Below are 18,757 nucleotides of genomic sequence, written 5' to 3' on the forward strand. Positions count from 1 at the left end.
GAGCCTGACTTGGAGGGCACCGAACTGGGTAGAGACATGGCAGGTTTGGGAAAAGTCTAAGACATTATCTAGGCCTGTAGATTTGGGGCCCAGGTGTTCAAAGTAAGTCTCTCAGATTGGGGAGGAGAAGGGCCCTAATTCAATAATTTTATAGTCTGGGTGCAAGCTTCTATCTTAAAACTGTCCACTGCTAAGCAAGTAAGTAAGTAAATAAATGAACGATTAAATAAATCAACAAATCACTAGCATTAAACAAATAAGTGAATGTGGTTAACTGAGTGAAAATCCCTAGTCTTTTTTTTTTTTTTTTTTTTTTTTTTTTAAGATTTTATTTATTTATTTGACAGAGAAATCACAAGTACACTGAGAGGCAGGCAGAAAGAGAGAGAAGGAAGCAGGCTCCCTGCTGAGCAGAGAGCCCGATGTGGGACTCGATCCCAGGACCCTGAGATCATGACCCGAGCCGAAGGCAGCGGCTTAACCCACTGAGCCACCCAGGCGCCCGAAAATCCCTAGTCTTGATGGCATCCCTTGGGAAAGTCACTTAACTGTTCTAAGCCTTATCATATATTTTGGTTCATTTGTTCATTCATTCCATGTTTAAAGGTTTACTGAGGGCCATCTATGTGCCAAGTGCAGTGCTGTGCATAAAGGATGACGAATACATGAGCCCTGGATGCGTATGCACACAATCGAGTTCCACTCTCCTTTCTCAGGAGAGCTGGACTGCGGCAGTCACATGGAGTTCCGAGAGAGCCCACCAGGGGGCGAGGTGGGCCGGAATTTCGGAAAATTGCCAGCAGTGCCGGAGGTAACCTGGCGGTCAGGTCTTGAATGTGTTGGATTTGGCCAATGGTGTTTCTAAAAGATATCATTTAGCTGCCAACTTGGAAGATTTCACAGAAAACCCCAGACTCAAGTCTTATCTCGGAAGGCGTGCTGCCCGGGGCCTGCATTCCTGCCTGGCAGCTACCTTAGGACCTGACAGGTGGCTGCCCTTGGCTGAGCCTATGCTTTCTGTTTTTCCCTTATCCCCATCCTGCATCACTCAGGTGTCCTACCTGATCCTTCTGGGTGTCTGAGATTGTGACCCTGGTGAAGGGCTGGTGTCCAGACAGCAACCTTGGTCCTTACCTGTCCTTGAGGGAACCAGGGTCATGCTAAGGATGCTGGAAGATAGGGCTTCAGGAGAAGGGACCAGGGGAGCCTGGAGGTAAACAGGAGTGGGAGGTGGGCCCCCAAGAATCGACCCCAGTGCATCTCACAGACCACTCTCCATTTGCAGAGCACTCTGAGAAGGGTACTTAGGGAACGGGGAGCAAGGTAAGCAAATATTAGGAAGCTGTTACCAGCTGTCACATCCCTTATTTGGTCTTGGACTTGAGCCAAAAGGAACAGTGAGGAAGGGCATCTGGAATCAAGAATTGATTCGGAGGCTAGCAGTCCTCGCAGTCTTCAGAGGCTAGGCTAGTCCTTGAAATCAGATTTCTGCAGGGGTCCTGGGGGGAATGTCAGAGTATGAAGGGTCCCAGGAGCACCCCAAGACCACACCTGCAGAAGTCTGTTCTGCTTGAGATCACTGCAACTTTGGGGCATCCACGGACAAAGGGGACCCATCTCCTCTAGTAACAGACATCGGGATCTTGTAGGACTCTGAGCTAGAAGAAGCTTTTCAGATCACTCCGGTGAGGATTTGTAAATTGGTCACCCACAGGGCGTATCTGGCTCACAAACGTGTTTTGTTTAAATTTATATGTTTTTGGCATCAGGAAATTTTGCATAAATCTTGATTTCTGGCTCATCTTAGAATACCGGATGATCTGGAAATATGGGGCCCTGATTCCTGCAGGGTAACTGTGGGCTAGGGCTAAGGAGAGGCTGTCCCCTTTCAAGGGGTCCGCACCTCTATTTCTCCACAGTCCCTACAACCCCCTTTGGCCTTACTTTTGGCTCACCTCACTCAGTAAAGTGACCTGCCTAATCTCTGTAGCCATTTGAAATCGTGACTCTGAGAATAGGACGTTTCAAAATTATATATTAATCCCTGGGAACTTCCAGCAGATGAATTTTTGCTGGAAATTTCTTCTCTAAAACAAATAAAAGTAGGACGGCTTGGGGGAGAAGCGAGCGTGAGTTTGCTCCTTATTCCCTCGACTCCCTTTTCGGGCACATAGTGGAAGGCTGAGAGCTCCATGAAGCATAGTTTAAAGCCCACAGGTACAGCCCACTCAATCCCCGCAGAGATGAGGAACTGACTCCCAGAGCAGGGAAGTGACTTATCAGAGCAGGGAAGTGACTTATCAGAGTTCAGAGCGTAGGAAACAAAATGTGGACCTGTTTCCTCACATTCCATGTTTGTCTATCTGTCTGTTATGCCAGAGGGAGTCAGTAGGTTTTAAGACTCTTTTTTTTTTTTTAACAGAGAGAGATCATAAGTAGGCAGAGAGGCAGGCAGAGAGAGAAGGGAAGCAGGCTCCCGATGTGGGGGCTCGATCCGAGGACTCTGAGATCTTGACCTGAGCCAAAGGCAGAGGCTTAACCCACTGAGCCACCCAGGCGCCCCCGCCAGTAGGTTTTAATTCACCTACTGACAACTGGCAACCAGAGGTACGGCTGAGGGCAATTCTCTGAGAACTTGTTTGGACTTGGTGGAGAGGAGACAGAACTGACTAGCAATGTCGGCCTCTGGGGGAGGGAAGAGTCTTGGGATTCATTGCAGGAGTTTATCATCTGCATACAATACCACGCTGCCTGCTTCTGTAATCTAGGAAAGCAGATCCCGGAGGATCTGGAAGGCAAGTTTTCTCTACCTTTAAAGTTGGGCCTGATCCTGGCGTCGTATCCAGAGGTTCTCCCCATTAGCTTATCCAGGAAATCCGAGGGTGACATAGGCTTGGGCGCGGAGCGGGCAGCTTCAGCCTCCTTGGACGCAGCAAGGCTAAGAAAGGAGAGAGGAAAGCAGAGGGTTAATGATGACCCTGAACTCACAGACCAGCCTCACCCACACCCAAGAACCACCAGAGTGTTCTCAGCCTGAGAAATAGGCAGTGTGTGTCCTTAATGAGGAAAGACCAGGTTCAGCTGTTTACTTGGCCAGCTGTTGGCCAACACGGGACCCTGGCAGGCGGCTGTGGGTCTGAGGCTGCTGAGAAGCCTCTGCCTCCTCAGGCTTTGTCTCTGGGGTTTTCTGCAATCGCACTCGGCTGCTGGGCCTCCCTGGGGAGGAGGTTGAAGGGTTAGCTTCCCAGGAGGCGCTGCACTCTCACGGGTCTGGGGGAAAACTCATCCAGAGACTCTCAGAGATCTCATAGTCTAGCCTTTCCCTGAAGCTGCTCTTCAGAATCAGCCACTAATTAAAAAAAAAAAGGTTGCCCGAGTCAAATACTTCCGGGAACAGAAATTTAATCAGGCATCTTTACTTCGAGTCTTCTCAGAAGCTTTAACAAGCTTGGAGGCCTATACTTAGGGGACCACCGTCTCACGAAACATACGCTTTTGAAAATGCTCAGTTGGGAACATTGAAGCACAGTTAGTGGAAGACACGGAGGGACGTCCCCGAGTAAACCAGCCTGCCTCTGTGCCTCCAGACCGGGGGATCTGACAGTGGCCTGAGGAGGTGCTCCACACCGTCTCTGTCACCAGCCCCCAGCGACAAAGCGGTTTCAGGTCCTCACTCATGCCGTAGCATGAATTACTGATGTCTATGAACAGTGGCTGTCCCCCTGCCATGAGGTGCGCAGATCCCCAAGAAGGGTCAAGATTGGAAGCCGAAAGGTTCGAGAACAGTCGTTTGCATTGCTTTGGGCCAGAGAGCTTTCCTAGTCCTGAAATGATAGCCGGAGAGATGGCTGGGAGCAGGCGCCGCCATGGCGTGCGGCCCTGTCAAGAGCTTGTACACTGCGGGACGGCCATGCGTAGGGGGATGAGTGTGTGACGCACGTGTGTGTGTGTGTGTGTGTATGTTGCATAAGATGGGAGCTTCTGTCACCTAGCCAAGTAGGACATTGCGTTCCCCAAAGATCCACACTCAACCGCTCTTGTTTTTCGCCTTTGCTTGTTTCTGATCTCACAGTTGTAACGGTTTAAGTGATCCCCTCTAAGGGACGACTCTCAAGTCTGTCTCCTCCTGGCTGCCGCAGAAGCCCCCTTTACTCATTGGCAAACCTGCCCGTGCCTCAAATTCATCTCGTGAACGGGATGCCCCAGTTTCCTCTCTGAACTTGCTCCTGCAGATCCCACTTCCCCAGACAGCGCCCGAGTTTGGCCACTGTCTAGGTCTACAAGCTCCAGAGCTATCTTGTCTCCTCATCCCCCTTTCCCGTCACATCCCTCGCTCACCAGGCCCTGGACCATGCTACCCGGTAATATAGTTGTGCTTGTGTTTGAAGACCAGGAATCATGGTCTTGTTTTCTTGTTCTTTCAGTCCCCTGCTGTGTCTACGACGGTGTCTCAGGCATAACTGATACTCGGCGATTGCACAGTGAATGAATGAATGAATACGATGCTACTTTAATTAATCAAATATTCTGGTTAGTAGGATCTTCATAAATATTCATGTATGGATTAACAATTTTTAAAGTAATTAGACTATTATTTCCAGTAATGAAGAATACCGAAAGTGACCTGTTATTCCTGTGCAGGTCCAGAAGGCACTTGAGGATTATTAAACACTCACGTTACCTAACCTGAAGATCCCTTATCCACATACTCAGGAGCTCCTTATGATTGTCAAGATGAGGGACAATGCATTTTACTGTTTGTGTGTGTGTGTGTGTGTGTGTGAGCCTGGATGTTTGTGAGAGGGTGTGATGTGGACAGGTTTCTAGGTGTGATATGTACAAGTGAGTGGATGGGTACAGATGTGTGTGACGACTGGGATGTGATGGGGTGTTTGTGGATATGCGATGGATTGTGTTACACAGATATGTATGTGCAAACATGTGAATACCTCTGTTCATGTGAAAGTGTGTTGTTACGTGTGGCATCTGTTTGTGTACATGTGGGGTAGATGTACGTGTTGGGTATAGGGTGTGAGTGTGTGGAAGGCTTGTGTGGATGTGTGGATGTGGTATGTGCATTACCTGTATGTGCTTCTGAAATGTACCGTGAAATGTAATGTAAGATAGCGCAAAAACAGTGAGAACACATGTCTGGAATTTATCCTGTCTCACTTACTTATAAGCTGTGTGACCTTGGGGAAGTTACTCAACTTCTCTGAACTTGAGTTGTCCCATAGGTCACATTAGTTTTACATGAGTGGTAACTGAGGTAGCACAGCTAAAAAACAACCAAGGACAGTTCTTGGGACATAGCGGGCCCTCGGTATATTGTCTTGCTCTTGCCTTGTTCTGTTTGTGTACATGTGTACGTGTGTGCATGTGTGCGTGTGTGTTTGAAGCACTTCAGAGCACGTCTGGGGGCATCTTCTGGTCTCACGGCTGCTTTCCGCTGCACCACTGGCCCTAGTGACTGGGAGGTCTCTCCAGATGCCTGCTGTGGGCCCAAGTTAGTACCGTAGTCCCAGGCTTTTCCCCATTCACCGCCAGACTCATGGCTGCTTCATGGCTCTGGCATGAGCCAAAGGGACCACAGGCGTCCAACTGCTGATTTATGACTTTTTTGCTGCTATAATTCACTTCTAGAGCCTTTCTAGGAGTGGTGGTTATGAAGCTTTCATAAGCTCCTGTTCTCTCTCCAGCCCCTCCTCTCAGATAATAAGATTTGGGAACATGGTACTCCCTCCCAGCAGCTAGGAGAGCACCCGCCCGCCATCTCTTGGCCCTTAGGCCTCTTTCATAAGCCCGAATCCCATTATGCCGTACTGGGAAAGAATGAATTCGCCCCAAATTGCCCTCTACCATTTGCTATTAGTGAAATGTGCCATTTAATACCAGAATCCTCCCCCAAGCCGAGGAGTCCTCTGGTCACCCAGCTCCCAAGTCTGCTGCATTTGCGGTCCAGTTACCTGGCCACTGACTCCCTATAAGCTCTGGCACGGGGAGCTGAATTGAGGCCATGGAGACTCTGAGAGGTTAAGTAACTGGCCTCAGGTCACACAGCGCTTTCACGACAGAAGGGTTTAGAACTCAAATTTTAAAGCGCTGCTTCATCCAAAAGCTACAACATATGGGAAAGCCTTGTAAACTGTGAAGAGTATCCACAACTTCGCTGCTACTGTTACTATTTGTGGTGGAAGATTATGGTTTCCCGTGACATCTGGGAGCATCAGAACAGGAGTCTGACTCGACAGTTTTGATCCTGCAGCTACACTCCCCACCCTGAAACGTGGAGAAGAAAGGGTTGTGGGTCGCCCCATGATCTGTGTCCTCAAGGGATTCACGGAAGAATTCTTTGAAATTCTGAGATTCACTAGTCCCAGCTGGTATCTGTACCTGTGGGTTTTCTGGGGATCGCTTTCACATTTTTGATTCTGTGTTTCTGCACCACCTGTCCTCGTCAGTTACAATGTTTCCTTAAATCACCTCACTTCTTTCAAACTTACTCTTTTTAAACACCGGACTTGGTATTTCACAACTTAAAAATGAAAAAGCACCATTGTTTCTCGGAATAGACATAACCCCCAAGAGGGAAAGCGGTGAAAACAAAACAAAAAGAGAAACCTAAAATTCTAGTTGCCCACTATTGATTACCAACATTCACAATGGACAAGGCCTGCCCAGAGTCCCAGGGGAAGACCAGTAAGGATTGCGAAAAGGTTGGAGACACATTAACACCTGTCTGAGACTTTAATGAGAGCTGAAAAGGAAAGAGCTCAATCATAATTCACTGATACTCTGTGTGAAATACCCCATCTCTTACTGCCCAAGACCAAAATCTCTCTAATTCTTTTCTACATGCAGAGTCTTTATTTGAATGTCAAAATAGCCATGCCCCTCCACTTGATAATCATTGTACATTTCCGTCTATATTTAGAAAGCACAGTTCACAGGGAATTAGTTCAAGGGCCCCCTATAGTAAATCTGTGCTCTGTTCTTTTTTGCAGAGTACATATGCATCAAGGAGCCCTTGGTGTACATTTAGAACCACTACCTCTGGTGAACTTGAACATTTGCTTATAGACCGTGAGCTACTGAACAGAGTAGTTGGGGATGAACCTGAGAAATGAGACCTTTGATTGTGAGGATTTGCTAACCCTATGAAAGTATTTGGAAATGATGCAAATTGTTTCAGGGATTACTGCAATGTAATGGAGTGAATCAGACTCGGTTGAGACAGATTTGATTAATAGTAATTTCAGAAAGACAGTGAGGTCTTCTGGGACCAAGTGTGCTGTCTGTCCCTCACTGGGAAGGCTTTATGGCAAAAGCTGCAGTGACTGGACAGAGTCACCTTAGTGTCTGGAGATTTGTCACACAGGGAGACTTTGGTACTTAAAGGACCTCAGTTTTGACTCCTAATAAAAGAGACCGTGGAAAGATCCAGGAGTGGGTTTCCAAGCAGGAGGTGGGGGGTGGAAGCAGGGGGACACTGTGAAGTGGGGGATGTGTGATCTTCAGAGAGTCATTCCCCTTTGTGGCTTTCACTTTCCCAAGCTACAAAATAAGGGGGTTAGAAAAGTCTCTAAGAGTCCTTCTGGCCCTAAACTATCATTTTATAAGTCCATAATATTCCCTCTCCCCCCAACCCCCTTTACATGCATTTGTTCTTGGCATCTAAATTTGTCTGGAATCTTTTGAGGGAACATGTCTGTGACGTGGTTTTTCCCAATCCAGTCTCGAGATTTCTCTCCAGTGGAACAGCTCATGTTTCAGGGATTTGTTGGAAGAAAGGCCAGATCAATGCTCAGGTTCTCATTCTCCTCTTGCAACATCAATTGGAAATAGGGAATCGATATGGAGCTGTCAATCCGAATTTCAAATGAGCTGGGGTTGGCACCATGTGGGTGAGAAACGGTTTTCAATTATACCCTGCATGGCCCCACACCACCAAGAGCCATTCTGGGTTAGCAGAGGAAGTCCCCCTGACAGATGCCATCTCCATGGCTCAATATAGCTGATAAGTCAGGAGGTCCAGGGTGGGAAACAGGGAGGGTAAGGTGAGGGGCAGGAGAGAGACGAACAGGCAGAGGGTAACCTAGGGAGGGGCAGGCGGGGCTGGAGGAGAAGCTGCAGGTGCGGGCTGAGAAGGGGAGGGCCGTGGAGCCAGGAGAGGAGAATGTGAGCGGGAAGGTGCCTCAGGTGTGGCCAGTCCTATAATCGAAGGGTTCAGTGAGCACAAGGGACGGGCGCTCGACTGCACTTAGTGGGACGGTGGGGGCTTTCCAAGAGGCTGTGCGGGGAAAGCGATTTTTTATAGTAGAGCTTGAAGGTGGGGTGTGGGGTTGGCCTGGAAGAAATAGGGGAGGAGGAGGAGCGCTTTGAGTAGAAGGGACAGCGCGTGTTCAGTCTAGAGGGGAGACAAGGCTTGGAGAACTGAAGGATGTTTAGCGTGTGTGAGGGAAGGAAAGGGTGGCGGAGGAAGAGAGAGAGAGAGAGAGAGAGAGAGAGAGAACAATGATAAGTGGTGAAGATGAAAGAATGAGTCTGTGAGGTTGGGAGTAGCAGGGACTTGTCCCCTGGGTCTCTGTCCTTACAGTGAGTCCAAAAGTTAAGGTAAGATTACCCCTTGCTAATCCCTTTACAGTAAAATGAATCTATCTTGAGTGCTCAGCTGTTTCGGGTTATACTGAATCGTGGTCTGGCCAGGCTTGAGGAATGGGCCCTCCCAAAACATCTCCCAGTAAGGGGTGTCCAACTTGGCTTCCAGGCAACTTGTCCTCTGACTTGGGCCAGAATATCTCCCCGCTCTGTCTTGGCAAGGAAGTGATCCAATGAGAGAGTATTTATTCTGGGCAGAAAGTACCTGGTCAACTAGTCCGAGATTGTCTTAAAGTCTGCTAGCTGCTTGCATGGGCATTTACTTACGACACAGTTTTGAAGGTCACTATGGAACAGAAGAAAACACATTAAGGTGGGAACTGGGGAACAGGAGTGTAGTTGCAGCTCTAGCTCTAACTTCCTGGGTGGTCTCAGGCTAATTCTGTCTCCTAGATGGGCCTCAGCTTTCTCATTGAATTGGCCAGTTGGCATTAGGTCAGGCACAATGGCCTGTTCTGTGTTGAGTGCCCACTTCCGTTCAGCAGGGGCTGGTTGCTCGGAGATGGGTTCTGGGACTTGACCCAGCAGGGAAGGTACCAGGACGGCTCATCAGTCTGTCCAGGGACTAGACTGTGGAGTTCCAGCTTGTCTTCATTTTGCAGGCCCTCTTGCTGTGAAATCTTCTGCTCTGATCCTTCTGACTTATTAAGCACCCACTAAACATGTAAGGCACTATGGGGGAGATGCAGATGAACATGTCATTGCCGACAGAAAACGCCTACCGTGTGGGTAGGGTTTGTGTTTGTCTCCTTCGGGGCTTGGTGTGTGGTAGCAATCAATAATCATTTGTTGATGAAGGACCTTTGCCCTCTTGTTGATAGTGGATCAGATAGAACAGATCAGGGACATAAACGACCATCAGAGGTCGCCACCCAGCTTAGGAGGTATCATCGGATGGCTATGGTGGTTCAGAGAAGGCAGGCAGTGTTTAGGGGAAGGTGGAGACATGAATCAGAGAATTTTTCTGAGTTTTAATTTTAGCTTCTGCACTTTCAGAGAGAAACAACATTTGCTGTTGTCTATGTTGTGCATTTTAGAGGGAAAACTTTCTTTCTTTTGCCTGTGGGCTGTCCTGGGGAAAGGTAGGGGGAGAGGTGCTGGGGAGGGCTCATGTCCTAGGCTCCTGGGAAGAGGTGCGGCTGTTACTCTCTGGCCTTCTGAATTTGACCAGTTTTCTGGGCCCTGGCCCTGGCATTCGGGAACCTCGGGGTTGCTGTGCAGTGCAGGCCCTGCAGGTTGCCCTTACCTTGGCCTGGGTTGCCGCCTGAGGTCAACATCTGGCTTTTCATGGCCAGCTGTGCAATTCCAATTTTATTTGATTGCAGTAGGGGCTTAAGCTGGCCAGGGAGGGCCTGACAACTTATTACTCTCGCTTCGTGACCTGCTAAGCATCCCTGGGGGCAGAATGTCCCAGTTGGCATGCTTGGAGCCCAGTTCTCCCCAGGGACTTACGGAACAACACCTACTTCCCCCTTCCTGGCTCACCTCCCCCAGCTATATCTGCTCCCTGTAAGAAAACCTTATCTATGTCAGAAAGCACATGTATTTGAATATGATTCTCTTGTGTAGGAAGATAAAATATTGGATCCTTGGAGCTGGAAGGAACCTTGAGACTCCATCTGGTTCTTCCTCTGCCCCTAGGGCAGTGGGAATCTTTAGGGATCTTTCATATGCCTTATCATTGCTTCTGGTTTGTTCTTCTGGATAACCTTCTATCTAATAACTCTTCTGCTTTATGTTCTGTATCTCCACAAAGCAGGCTGGCAGGAGAGGGTGGGGAGGAGGCTCCTTGGGAAACTGAAGGAGGCACTCACTCTTAGGGTTGGGTAGGCCCTTGCAGGTGCCCGAGAGTGAGCCCCTCTTTAAATGCAGTGTCGTAGGCGCCTCACTTGCCTCACCCTAGTCCTGGCCCTACCGTGGCATCACGGAGCCACCAACCCAGTCCATCGAAGATAAAATTTCCTGTCGGTCGTCAAATGCTGTAGGCAATCTCCTATAGGAGAGGGAGTCTAGACCTCCTGCAACCTCTCATTTCATTTCCAGAAAGCTGTGTTTTGTTTTTTCTTGTTTAGTGGCAAGAAACAGCATTATGTATTCTGCCTCATTGTGTCCTGCCAACAGCCTGAGCAGTAAGAAGTCTGTCCCATCTTACAAGTAAGAGAATTAAGGCTTAAGACTCGCGTGGCGGCCTAGCCGTGGCACACCACACTGTATTTGCCTAACTGATGTCAAGGTTTTCCTTCCTCCGGCCTTTCTCCTCCTCACCCCATGTGTCGGTTCCAAGGCTGGAATCACAGCAGCTCTTGGTGTTTTATGGTTTAAGCTCAGCCTTTTACTCTGTAGCCTCCCTTTTCTCTGGGGTCTGGGGCACTCAAGGGGTTACATAGGCGAGAATGGTGTTTGCGTGCTTCCTTCCAGGCTCTTAGTAAGTATGGTTCCATGAGGCACAGAGCCTGGCCCATGGTCAGGGCTCAATAGTTACTTGTTAAGCGGGTGATAAGCACCTGGCATTCCAGGGGAAGCAGAATTTAGCTGTGCAGGTACTAGGCCTCTGTGATGTGATTTGACTGGAGTCAAGAAGTCCCCAATTCTGGCCCTGATACCTTTAGTTAGTCCCTGGGGAAAATACTTGATATCTTCTGGGAAAATCCAAGGCTGGAAAATAGGAGAAGCTATCCTTTTGTTTCAGCAGCATCCACAACCCTCCCACAGGTTGACCTAGGCCACTGAGGTCCCTAATTACAATTCTACAACAGCCCTCTCACTTTGTCAGTTCTACAACAACCATCTCACTGACTGTCCCTGTATGTCTCACCTGGGGGAATTTTCCCATGCCTTTGAGTGCATGTCATTCCGCAATGAGTCACAGTGTGGGGAATCCAGGGGACCCTTCAGAGACTTGAGTGCTGAAGAACAGGCCTATGGGGTTTGCTCTGCCAGAGTCGAAGCTCTTAGCAGGCCCTACGTAATCAGCATGCAACCCACGAGCTGGACAAGAGAGCAAATGGCTCTCATTACCTTCAATGCAGCTTTCTTTTTAATCAGATAAATCTCACTGGAAAAGTATATCTTTGCAGAGAATGGAGCTTGAGGCTTCTGGACAAAAAGTTTTGGGAGGAAAAATTGCACTGATCAGTAGGGATTGATCATTTGAGGTTGCCAAGACCTGGGAGTGTCACTATTGAGGAGAAATAATAATAGGATAAAAGCAGATAAAGTCATGGTATTAGCTCATGGTAGGGAGAGCCTCCAATCACTTAATACCTACTATGGGCAGAGTTCTTTACAGGTGTCCCTGGATTTAATCTTCTCAACAGTCCCATAGAGATGACATCATTACCTCTGTTTTATAGATGAGGAAGCGGACGCTTGCATTGTCAGGGATGTAGCCAAGGTTGTATGGCTTATATAGGGCTCTGCCCTCAGTCAGCTGGCCTGTGAAGTCCACGCTATTATCTGCTAAACTCTGGTGATTCTTCCAAGGGACAGAGATTGCAAAGTCCCTCTGAGGAGCCACTGTGGTTCATGATAAACTGCCGGCATGACTCTTGGACCTACTGGTGGGAATTCCTGGAACTCTGGGAATCAGGAAGGATGGGTTGAGAACAATATGTTGATCACTCTCAGACAGAGGACACTTTCCGTGTATATGGCACTTCCAAATTGGTCGCTACATTTGCTCCTTGTCCCACGCCCATGACAGCCTCTCTGTGTGCAGGTGATGGCCTGGAGGCCCCACCGGAAGGATAAGAGAGCTGCTCAGGGCCTCCACTGGCAAAGCCATAATGTGACCAGGATCTCAGATGTGGTCTGGGTCATCCTGACAATTCGGCCCTTCCCAAAAGACAGGAAGGGGATGGGCGAACCCTTCTTGGTTGTTCATTAAGTTGTTTCTCGGAATTTCCCTGGCATTAGCTTGACTTCCATTTAGTTTTTCCATCTCAGTTGACTCATCTTTAAAATACAACCTGCCTTTACCAACTGCCGGTATTGTTCGACTGGCCGAAGACCCTGTGTTTTTACAGATGCTGTGGAAACATGCTCTTTCCCCTCAGAAGGCGGTCAACCTTTTTCATTCCCTTGGCACTTTGAGGTCCTCCTCATCTCCTTTGAGTTAGGATTAATTTATCAGTTCATTTGTTTACTTATTTATCCCAACTGTCTAAGCAGTACCTACTAGAAGTCAGAGATTGTACCAGGTGATTGAGCAAAATATGAATAATATAGTTATAACTGCAGGCCCGTGTTGAGTAGTTATAAAGTACTAGGTTTCAGTATTTAGTCCTTAATATAATCCTATGGGTTGGGGAGTCATAATTTCCATTTTACTCATGAGGAAACTGAGGTTCACAGAGGTTAAATAACTTTTCTAGGTAGACCTGACCTGGTGCACTCTCCCTTAACTTTGTCAGTAGTGAATATGCCTTAGCCCTCACTTTGCACAAACTCCCAAACTTCCTACTGCCAAACACATAGGAGGACCTACATGAAGACATGTGAGTGTTTGAATACCTGGGCCTATTAGAAAAAAACGTATCACTTTTCCCTCCAAGTCTATACCAGCTGAGGCCTGTAGTGGAAAGTAAGCCACATTGCAATGAAGCCTAGGAAATGCATCAACAAAAAGGGATATTTATCTCAGAGAAAACAGGTTTTCATGAGGGGAGCCTGGATGTGTGTGGTCCTCAGACATCCAGGAGACTGATTTCAAAGGAGGATGTTGAGAAAATAAACCATCCTCGCTGGGCTTGGAGGAAGGATGACCTTAAATTGTAGAAAGAGCAACTTGGATTCAAATGTGAAGCTGCCTTTAATCAACAGAGAGCTGGGGCTTTGGAAAGAGGAGCTTAACTGTGAGTTGAGAGGGTTGGGTTTAGCTGAGGTGGGTATTTGTATGTAAACACAGAGTTTTCCAGAAGCTCCAGAGCTCTAATCCTTCTCTAAATAGCCCTTGTTCCTTCTCTTGAATCCTCTAAGACAGAGAGCTGCAGCTCTGCTCACTGGGGTGGAACTTCTTTGTCTCACTCAGCGGGTTCCAAAGTCTTGGGGAAGACCAAAGGGAGAGAAGATATAGAATTATGAACCTGGTCATCTTGTGCATTTAAAAAAAGAGGCATTTATTGAACACCTGCTATGAGTTAATGACCGTATATTCTGGTATTACAAAATCAGTAGAGTAGATCGCCGCCATCTTAGAGAGAAGGAAACAGACTCGGAGGTTAGCTGACAATGATAGCAATTGCCATCTGTGCTCAAACACTTTCTAGGTGCTACGTACTGAGCTGAGAACTTTCACATCGGTGCTTTCTAAGCCATCCAGCGACTCTGAGATAGGACCACTTTCTCCTCCATTTTACAGGTAAGGAAACGAAGGCTTGGAGAGCTTACAGACCTCATCAAGGTGTTCTGATGGCAGAATTGGTACGTGGCTGTAACTGAGGTGGAATTTGGGCCCAGGTTTTGGAGCAGCTGTTCACAGGTGTTACAACAGCTCACTCAACTGGACTGTGCATCGTGTTGACTTTCCGTTCCTCTGTGGTTTAGTGTAAGCCTCTGTGAGAAACATTGCCTGAGGAGAATTCAGGGGAAGACATGTCAGGGAAACCTGTGGGACCCAATGAGACAAAAGGAAGACAGATGGACGATGAGGGAACGACTAGGTGCCCCTTCCTGGTTTGAGGATGAAGGAAGGCTAATAGCAGAAGGAATGCAGGGTCAAGGCTGCTTTGTCTTTCTTTTCCTTCTGGGGTTTCTTTCCTTTCTACTCTGTGGGATCCTCCAGCAGGGTCACCTCTTCATAACTCACAGGGGGACTACCCAGGAGGCCAAATTCCTTTGCCTTCTGCTTCTTGCTGCAGGTGTCCGAGGCAAAGAGAAATAGCCAGGGGTACAGGGCAAGCTGCTGATGTGGAGTCAGAAATCCCTGTTTGACTCCTGCCTGATCCTTTCTTGTGTGTCCTTGGGCTAGCCCTTTACCATAATTAAGCATCCGTTTCTTCATCCATAGGGTGTAGATATCTTCTGTGCTAACTTATGAATGACTATTTGAAACCATGTTGAAGAAAGCATAAGGTGCTACCCAAGTAAGAATGCCCTTCTGGCCTGGAACCCGGGCGTGCTCTACAGACTCTGCCATCAGACTCAGGTTCTGCCATTTCCTACTTGTGTGGCCTTGGACACACCACTTATCCTCTCTCTGTCTCTGTATCTGTAGATGGGGGTGATAGAAGTTGCTGCTTATGGGGTTGTTGTAATGAGTAAGTCCATCTTTTGTAGTGCTTGGTTTGATTCTCAGCACATCGTGAATGCCCAATACATTTTCTATTGATTCAGAGAGAATTGATGGATCTAGGCTCTTTGATGAGGGATAAATAGATGGGCTTCTAGAGCTTTCTTTGGGCTTTACACTTGGATGCTCAAGGACCACCCGCTGCCACACCTCCAGGAGTTCTCTGGAGGATCCTTCTCCTGTGCTCCTGGTAATTTATCGGGTAGGTAGTCAATGAATAGCATTACTTTGGCATTTCAGTCAATAGGATTAAGATGATCTGATGGTAACAGAGTAGTAACTGCTGCTGCACAGATGGAAACTGTCCAGTGGCAAAAACTGTTCCTCACAAGCTGGCTAGCTGCCCTCAGACCAGACTCTTATAGCCCTTTTAAAAAAATAACATTTTCCTCTGACGATTAAAACAATAAATGCACATTGGAAAAATACAACAACAACAACAACAAAAGAAAAAAAAGAAAAATTCAAAGAAAAAAAAATAAAACCCTCCTGGAAATCCCATCATCTAGATACCAACTGTTACCATATTAGTAAATTTCTTCTGGGTTTTATTTTTGCCTCTGTAGATTATAAATTGGTTTTGTTTCCTGCCTTTTTTTAATTTTAACTGAAGATTCTGAATGAGCATTTTTCTCTTGTTATTAAACCTTTAGAAACACAATTATAAATGACTGCCTAGGCCAATGTGTGGCTGTATTAGCATTCACTTAGCTATCCCTCTCCTGATAGGCATTTGTATTATTTTCAAGTTTTAGCTATTATAAATGATGCTGTGAAAACCTCCCTTGGTCACAAACCTCTGTTCATGTCCTAGAAGCAAAATTGCTGAGTCAAAGAGTATGACTATTTCTAAGGTAGAACAACTAAACCAGTGCAAAGGAGCTCCCGTCTCCTTCAATGCCAGGACCAGCAGGCTCCTCATTGAAAATTCTTTATAATGTGGAGTCTGCTTAGGGCAAGGGTTGAAGGAAATGGTGGGACAGTGAAAGTTAATAGAGATGACCACATTTATCTTTTTTCTCTTTCTCCATTAACTCAGATTGCCCAAGAGCCCATAGATATCAGCGTGTGCTACAGGGGAGAAAGAGAGACCTTTGTGACAGTGTAGTTCAGAATACAATGTTGCAGATGCCAGACATTTCTTTTTATATATTAAGTTCCCCCTGCCCATGTCTTCTGCCTGCATCATATCCAATTTTTTATCCCTGAAAGTACTTAGATACAGTAAATACTTGGTTTGAGAGGGGGGATGGCGTAGCAGGCTCAAATCTGTCACAGAGCTGTTGATCTTGGGCAATTCACTTAGCCTCTTCAAATCTATTTCTTTATCAGAAAAAGGAGACCATGGAGCAAAAATGTGCTCCTGGGATTGCTGGGGTTGAGGACAAAATTCATCCCAGATACTGATGTGGTACCCAACACACAGAAACCACTCGGCCTATTCGCTATTATTGCAAATAAAAATTAAAGTCTTTGTGAGATTCAAACATTCTTCACTCAAGTTCTATGCCAGTCTAGCTTACACCTAATAATTCTGAAGAACTTCAGAAAAATAGAAAGGCTAAGAGAGGCAGGTACGGCAGGAAATAAGGGATGTGGGCTGTGCTTCAAATCTTGGCTAATTTATTATGTTCTGGTGTAAGCCCTGCATTTTAAGAGGAACATTAACAGGTTGGAGCAGGCCCAGAAAGGAACAACGGGGCTGGTAAACAAACTTGAAATTGACCTGTAAGGAATAATTAAAGACTCTGTGGGTGTTTGGCTCAGCGAAGATTTAGGCAGGGAGATCATTTTTTACAAATCTCTGTTGGGTTGTCGTGGGGAAGAGGGAATCTGTAAAATAACGTTCTTGAATATTTACTGTTTGCCAGGCACGGAGTTCAGCCCCGTGCAGATATTATTTATTTTTTCCTCTCCCAGACACTAGATGAGGAATATATGTGTGTTCCTGTTGCACAGATGAAGAGACCCGAGGTGCAGATGGCAGAAGATGGCAAAAACGCCTTGGTTGAAAGTGACATGGCTGGTAGGTGGTAGGTGGGACTAGATACAGAGTTTTCTGATTCCATATCTGAGGTACCTTTTCCAGCCCAGTGATTTGTGCCAGGTGACCAGGGAAGGCAGAGGGGACTTTAAGAGTGTGGGTGGGGGGGGGGGGGGGGTTGCCTGATACATGGGAGGAAAGAACGGGTTGACCAGGAGGGTTCCCCAGTAATGGAAGGGGCATCATCAGGAGGTGGCATGTTTCTTGTTGCCGCAAGTGTTCACGGATTAGGCGGAATCCTGAGCGACATGCTGTAAGGATGAGTCAGCCGAGAGTGGACAAGAACTGTGACCTTACTACTTACTCGATGACCTTGAGAGTTGGTTAACATTTCTGAGCCTCAGTTTCTTCTTCTGTAAGCTAGGAATGCTTGATTCTAATTTTAGGATTGTTGGGAAGAATAAAAAATTCAGATCAATTTCCTAGCCAAGAACCTGGCATACAAAAGTTGCTCATTGTATGTTAGGTGAACAATTTTATCTCTGGTCTTTTTCGGGATGTCACCTGCAGAATGGGTATTCTCCCTCACTTGTACAGAGGCCTGTATCTGCCAGGCTCTGTCCTCTCAGGGAAATGACAGGTTGGACTTTGAAACAGGGGTAGTGGAATAAACAAAAGGAAGAATGTTGAGATGGAAATGTTAAACAGCAGAGTAGACATTATTGGGAGAGAGAGGAGAGCCATTTCACCTACTGATCAATTATCAGAGAGCCCACTGTGTGCCCAGCACCGTGTCCTGTACATTAAGGGCGTACTCCATCAGTCCGAGGTACTGTCTTTGCCTCAAGGCCTGGGACGGCTCAGACAACTCTGAAAACTGGAGAACAGGACTGGGTGTCACTTGTGCTAACTCCCTTGCACAGGACTATTACGAAAGGGATGCTTAAAGGCAGGAGGTTGGAGAAGATGACCTTGGAAGATCTTTTGCAGGCCTGGGCTTGTGTCTTTCGGGTGGCTCCCGGGATGACATCCTTGCAGGCACAGTGGGATAATGTTGTGTATCTAGCTCCCTTGGGCATGGCCTCTAGTTTTCCCAGGACATCCCTCAGACCTGGGAATATGCCAGTCATCGTTGTCTGTCGTCAGGCCCAGAGGAGGAGGGGTTGCCCTCCTTCCTAGCCAGGGAGAACCAGGCATTCCTGCCAGCCTCCCAGGGCTGTTTCAGGCCCCTGTTCCTCAGACATCAGCCTGGCCCTCACCACACTCAACCATGGTCCCCACTAGGGGGAGGCATGGAGCTGACTGCCCAAGGGTAAAGCTTTTATTGCTGTAAATTCTTCTCTTTCAACAAGAAGGCAGACTCCAGCTGATTTGGGAAATACCTCTTTTCTTTCTCCTCTGGTTTCCTCCCCCGTGGTTCGGTTCATCCTTCCTCCTTAGCATTTGCCTCTTCCCGCCTGTACCTCTCTCCCCTTCTCCTTCAGTTGTTTCTGAATCCTAGAATGACAGAGCTGAGAGAGACCTTAAAAGTCAGCTAGTCCAGTCCACCCACCCATTTTACACAGGAGAATAGTGTGGTCCTGAGAGCGAGGGAGACTCACACAGAATGGTCTTGGCTGAACCCAGAGGAGACGCTTCCTTCTTGATTACTCTGCTTATCTCCCCTTTTGTCTATCCCCTCATCTTGCCCCCCCCCCCCCACCCTTTATGTCCGGCCCTATATTATTTCTTATTCTCTTTCGTCTCTTCATGAATCCATGGGGACAGATGGAAAGGAAATCAGGACTTTGGGTGGCAGAACTGAAGGCAGTATATCGTCAAGTCCT

The 18,757-nt window shown here is 47.4% G+C and overlaps 1 protein-coding gene across 1 annotated transcript in view; it reads right to left on the bottom strand.

Moving 5' to 3' along the window:
• The window catches only part of GLRA1 (glycine receptor alpha 1), a 51,640-nt gene extending 47,962 nt beyond the window's left edge, over nt 1-3,678 (bottom strand). Inside the window, exons 1-2 of the mRNA XM_059416329.1 lie at nt 3,590-3,678; nt 2,811-2,938 (exon numbers count right to left, since the gene is read on the bottom strand). Coding sequence (XP_059272312.1) covers nt 2,811-2,938; nt 3,590-3,678 — 217 coding nt within the window. The remainder of the gene's footprint in view (nt 1-2,810; nt 2,939-3,589) is intronic.
• Between the last annotated feature and the right edge of the window lie 15,079 nt (nt 3,679-18,757).

The sequence above is a fragment of the Mustela nigripes genome, chromosome 12 (genome assembly GCF_022355385.1).
Source record: "Mustela nigripes isolate SB6536 chromosome 12, MUSNIG.SB6536, whole genome shotgun sequence".
Taxonomy (NCBI): domain Eukaryota; kingdom Metazoa; phylum Chordata; class Mammalia; order Carnivora; family Mustelidae; genus Mustela; species Mustela nigripes.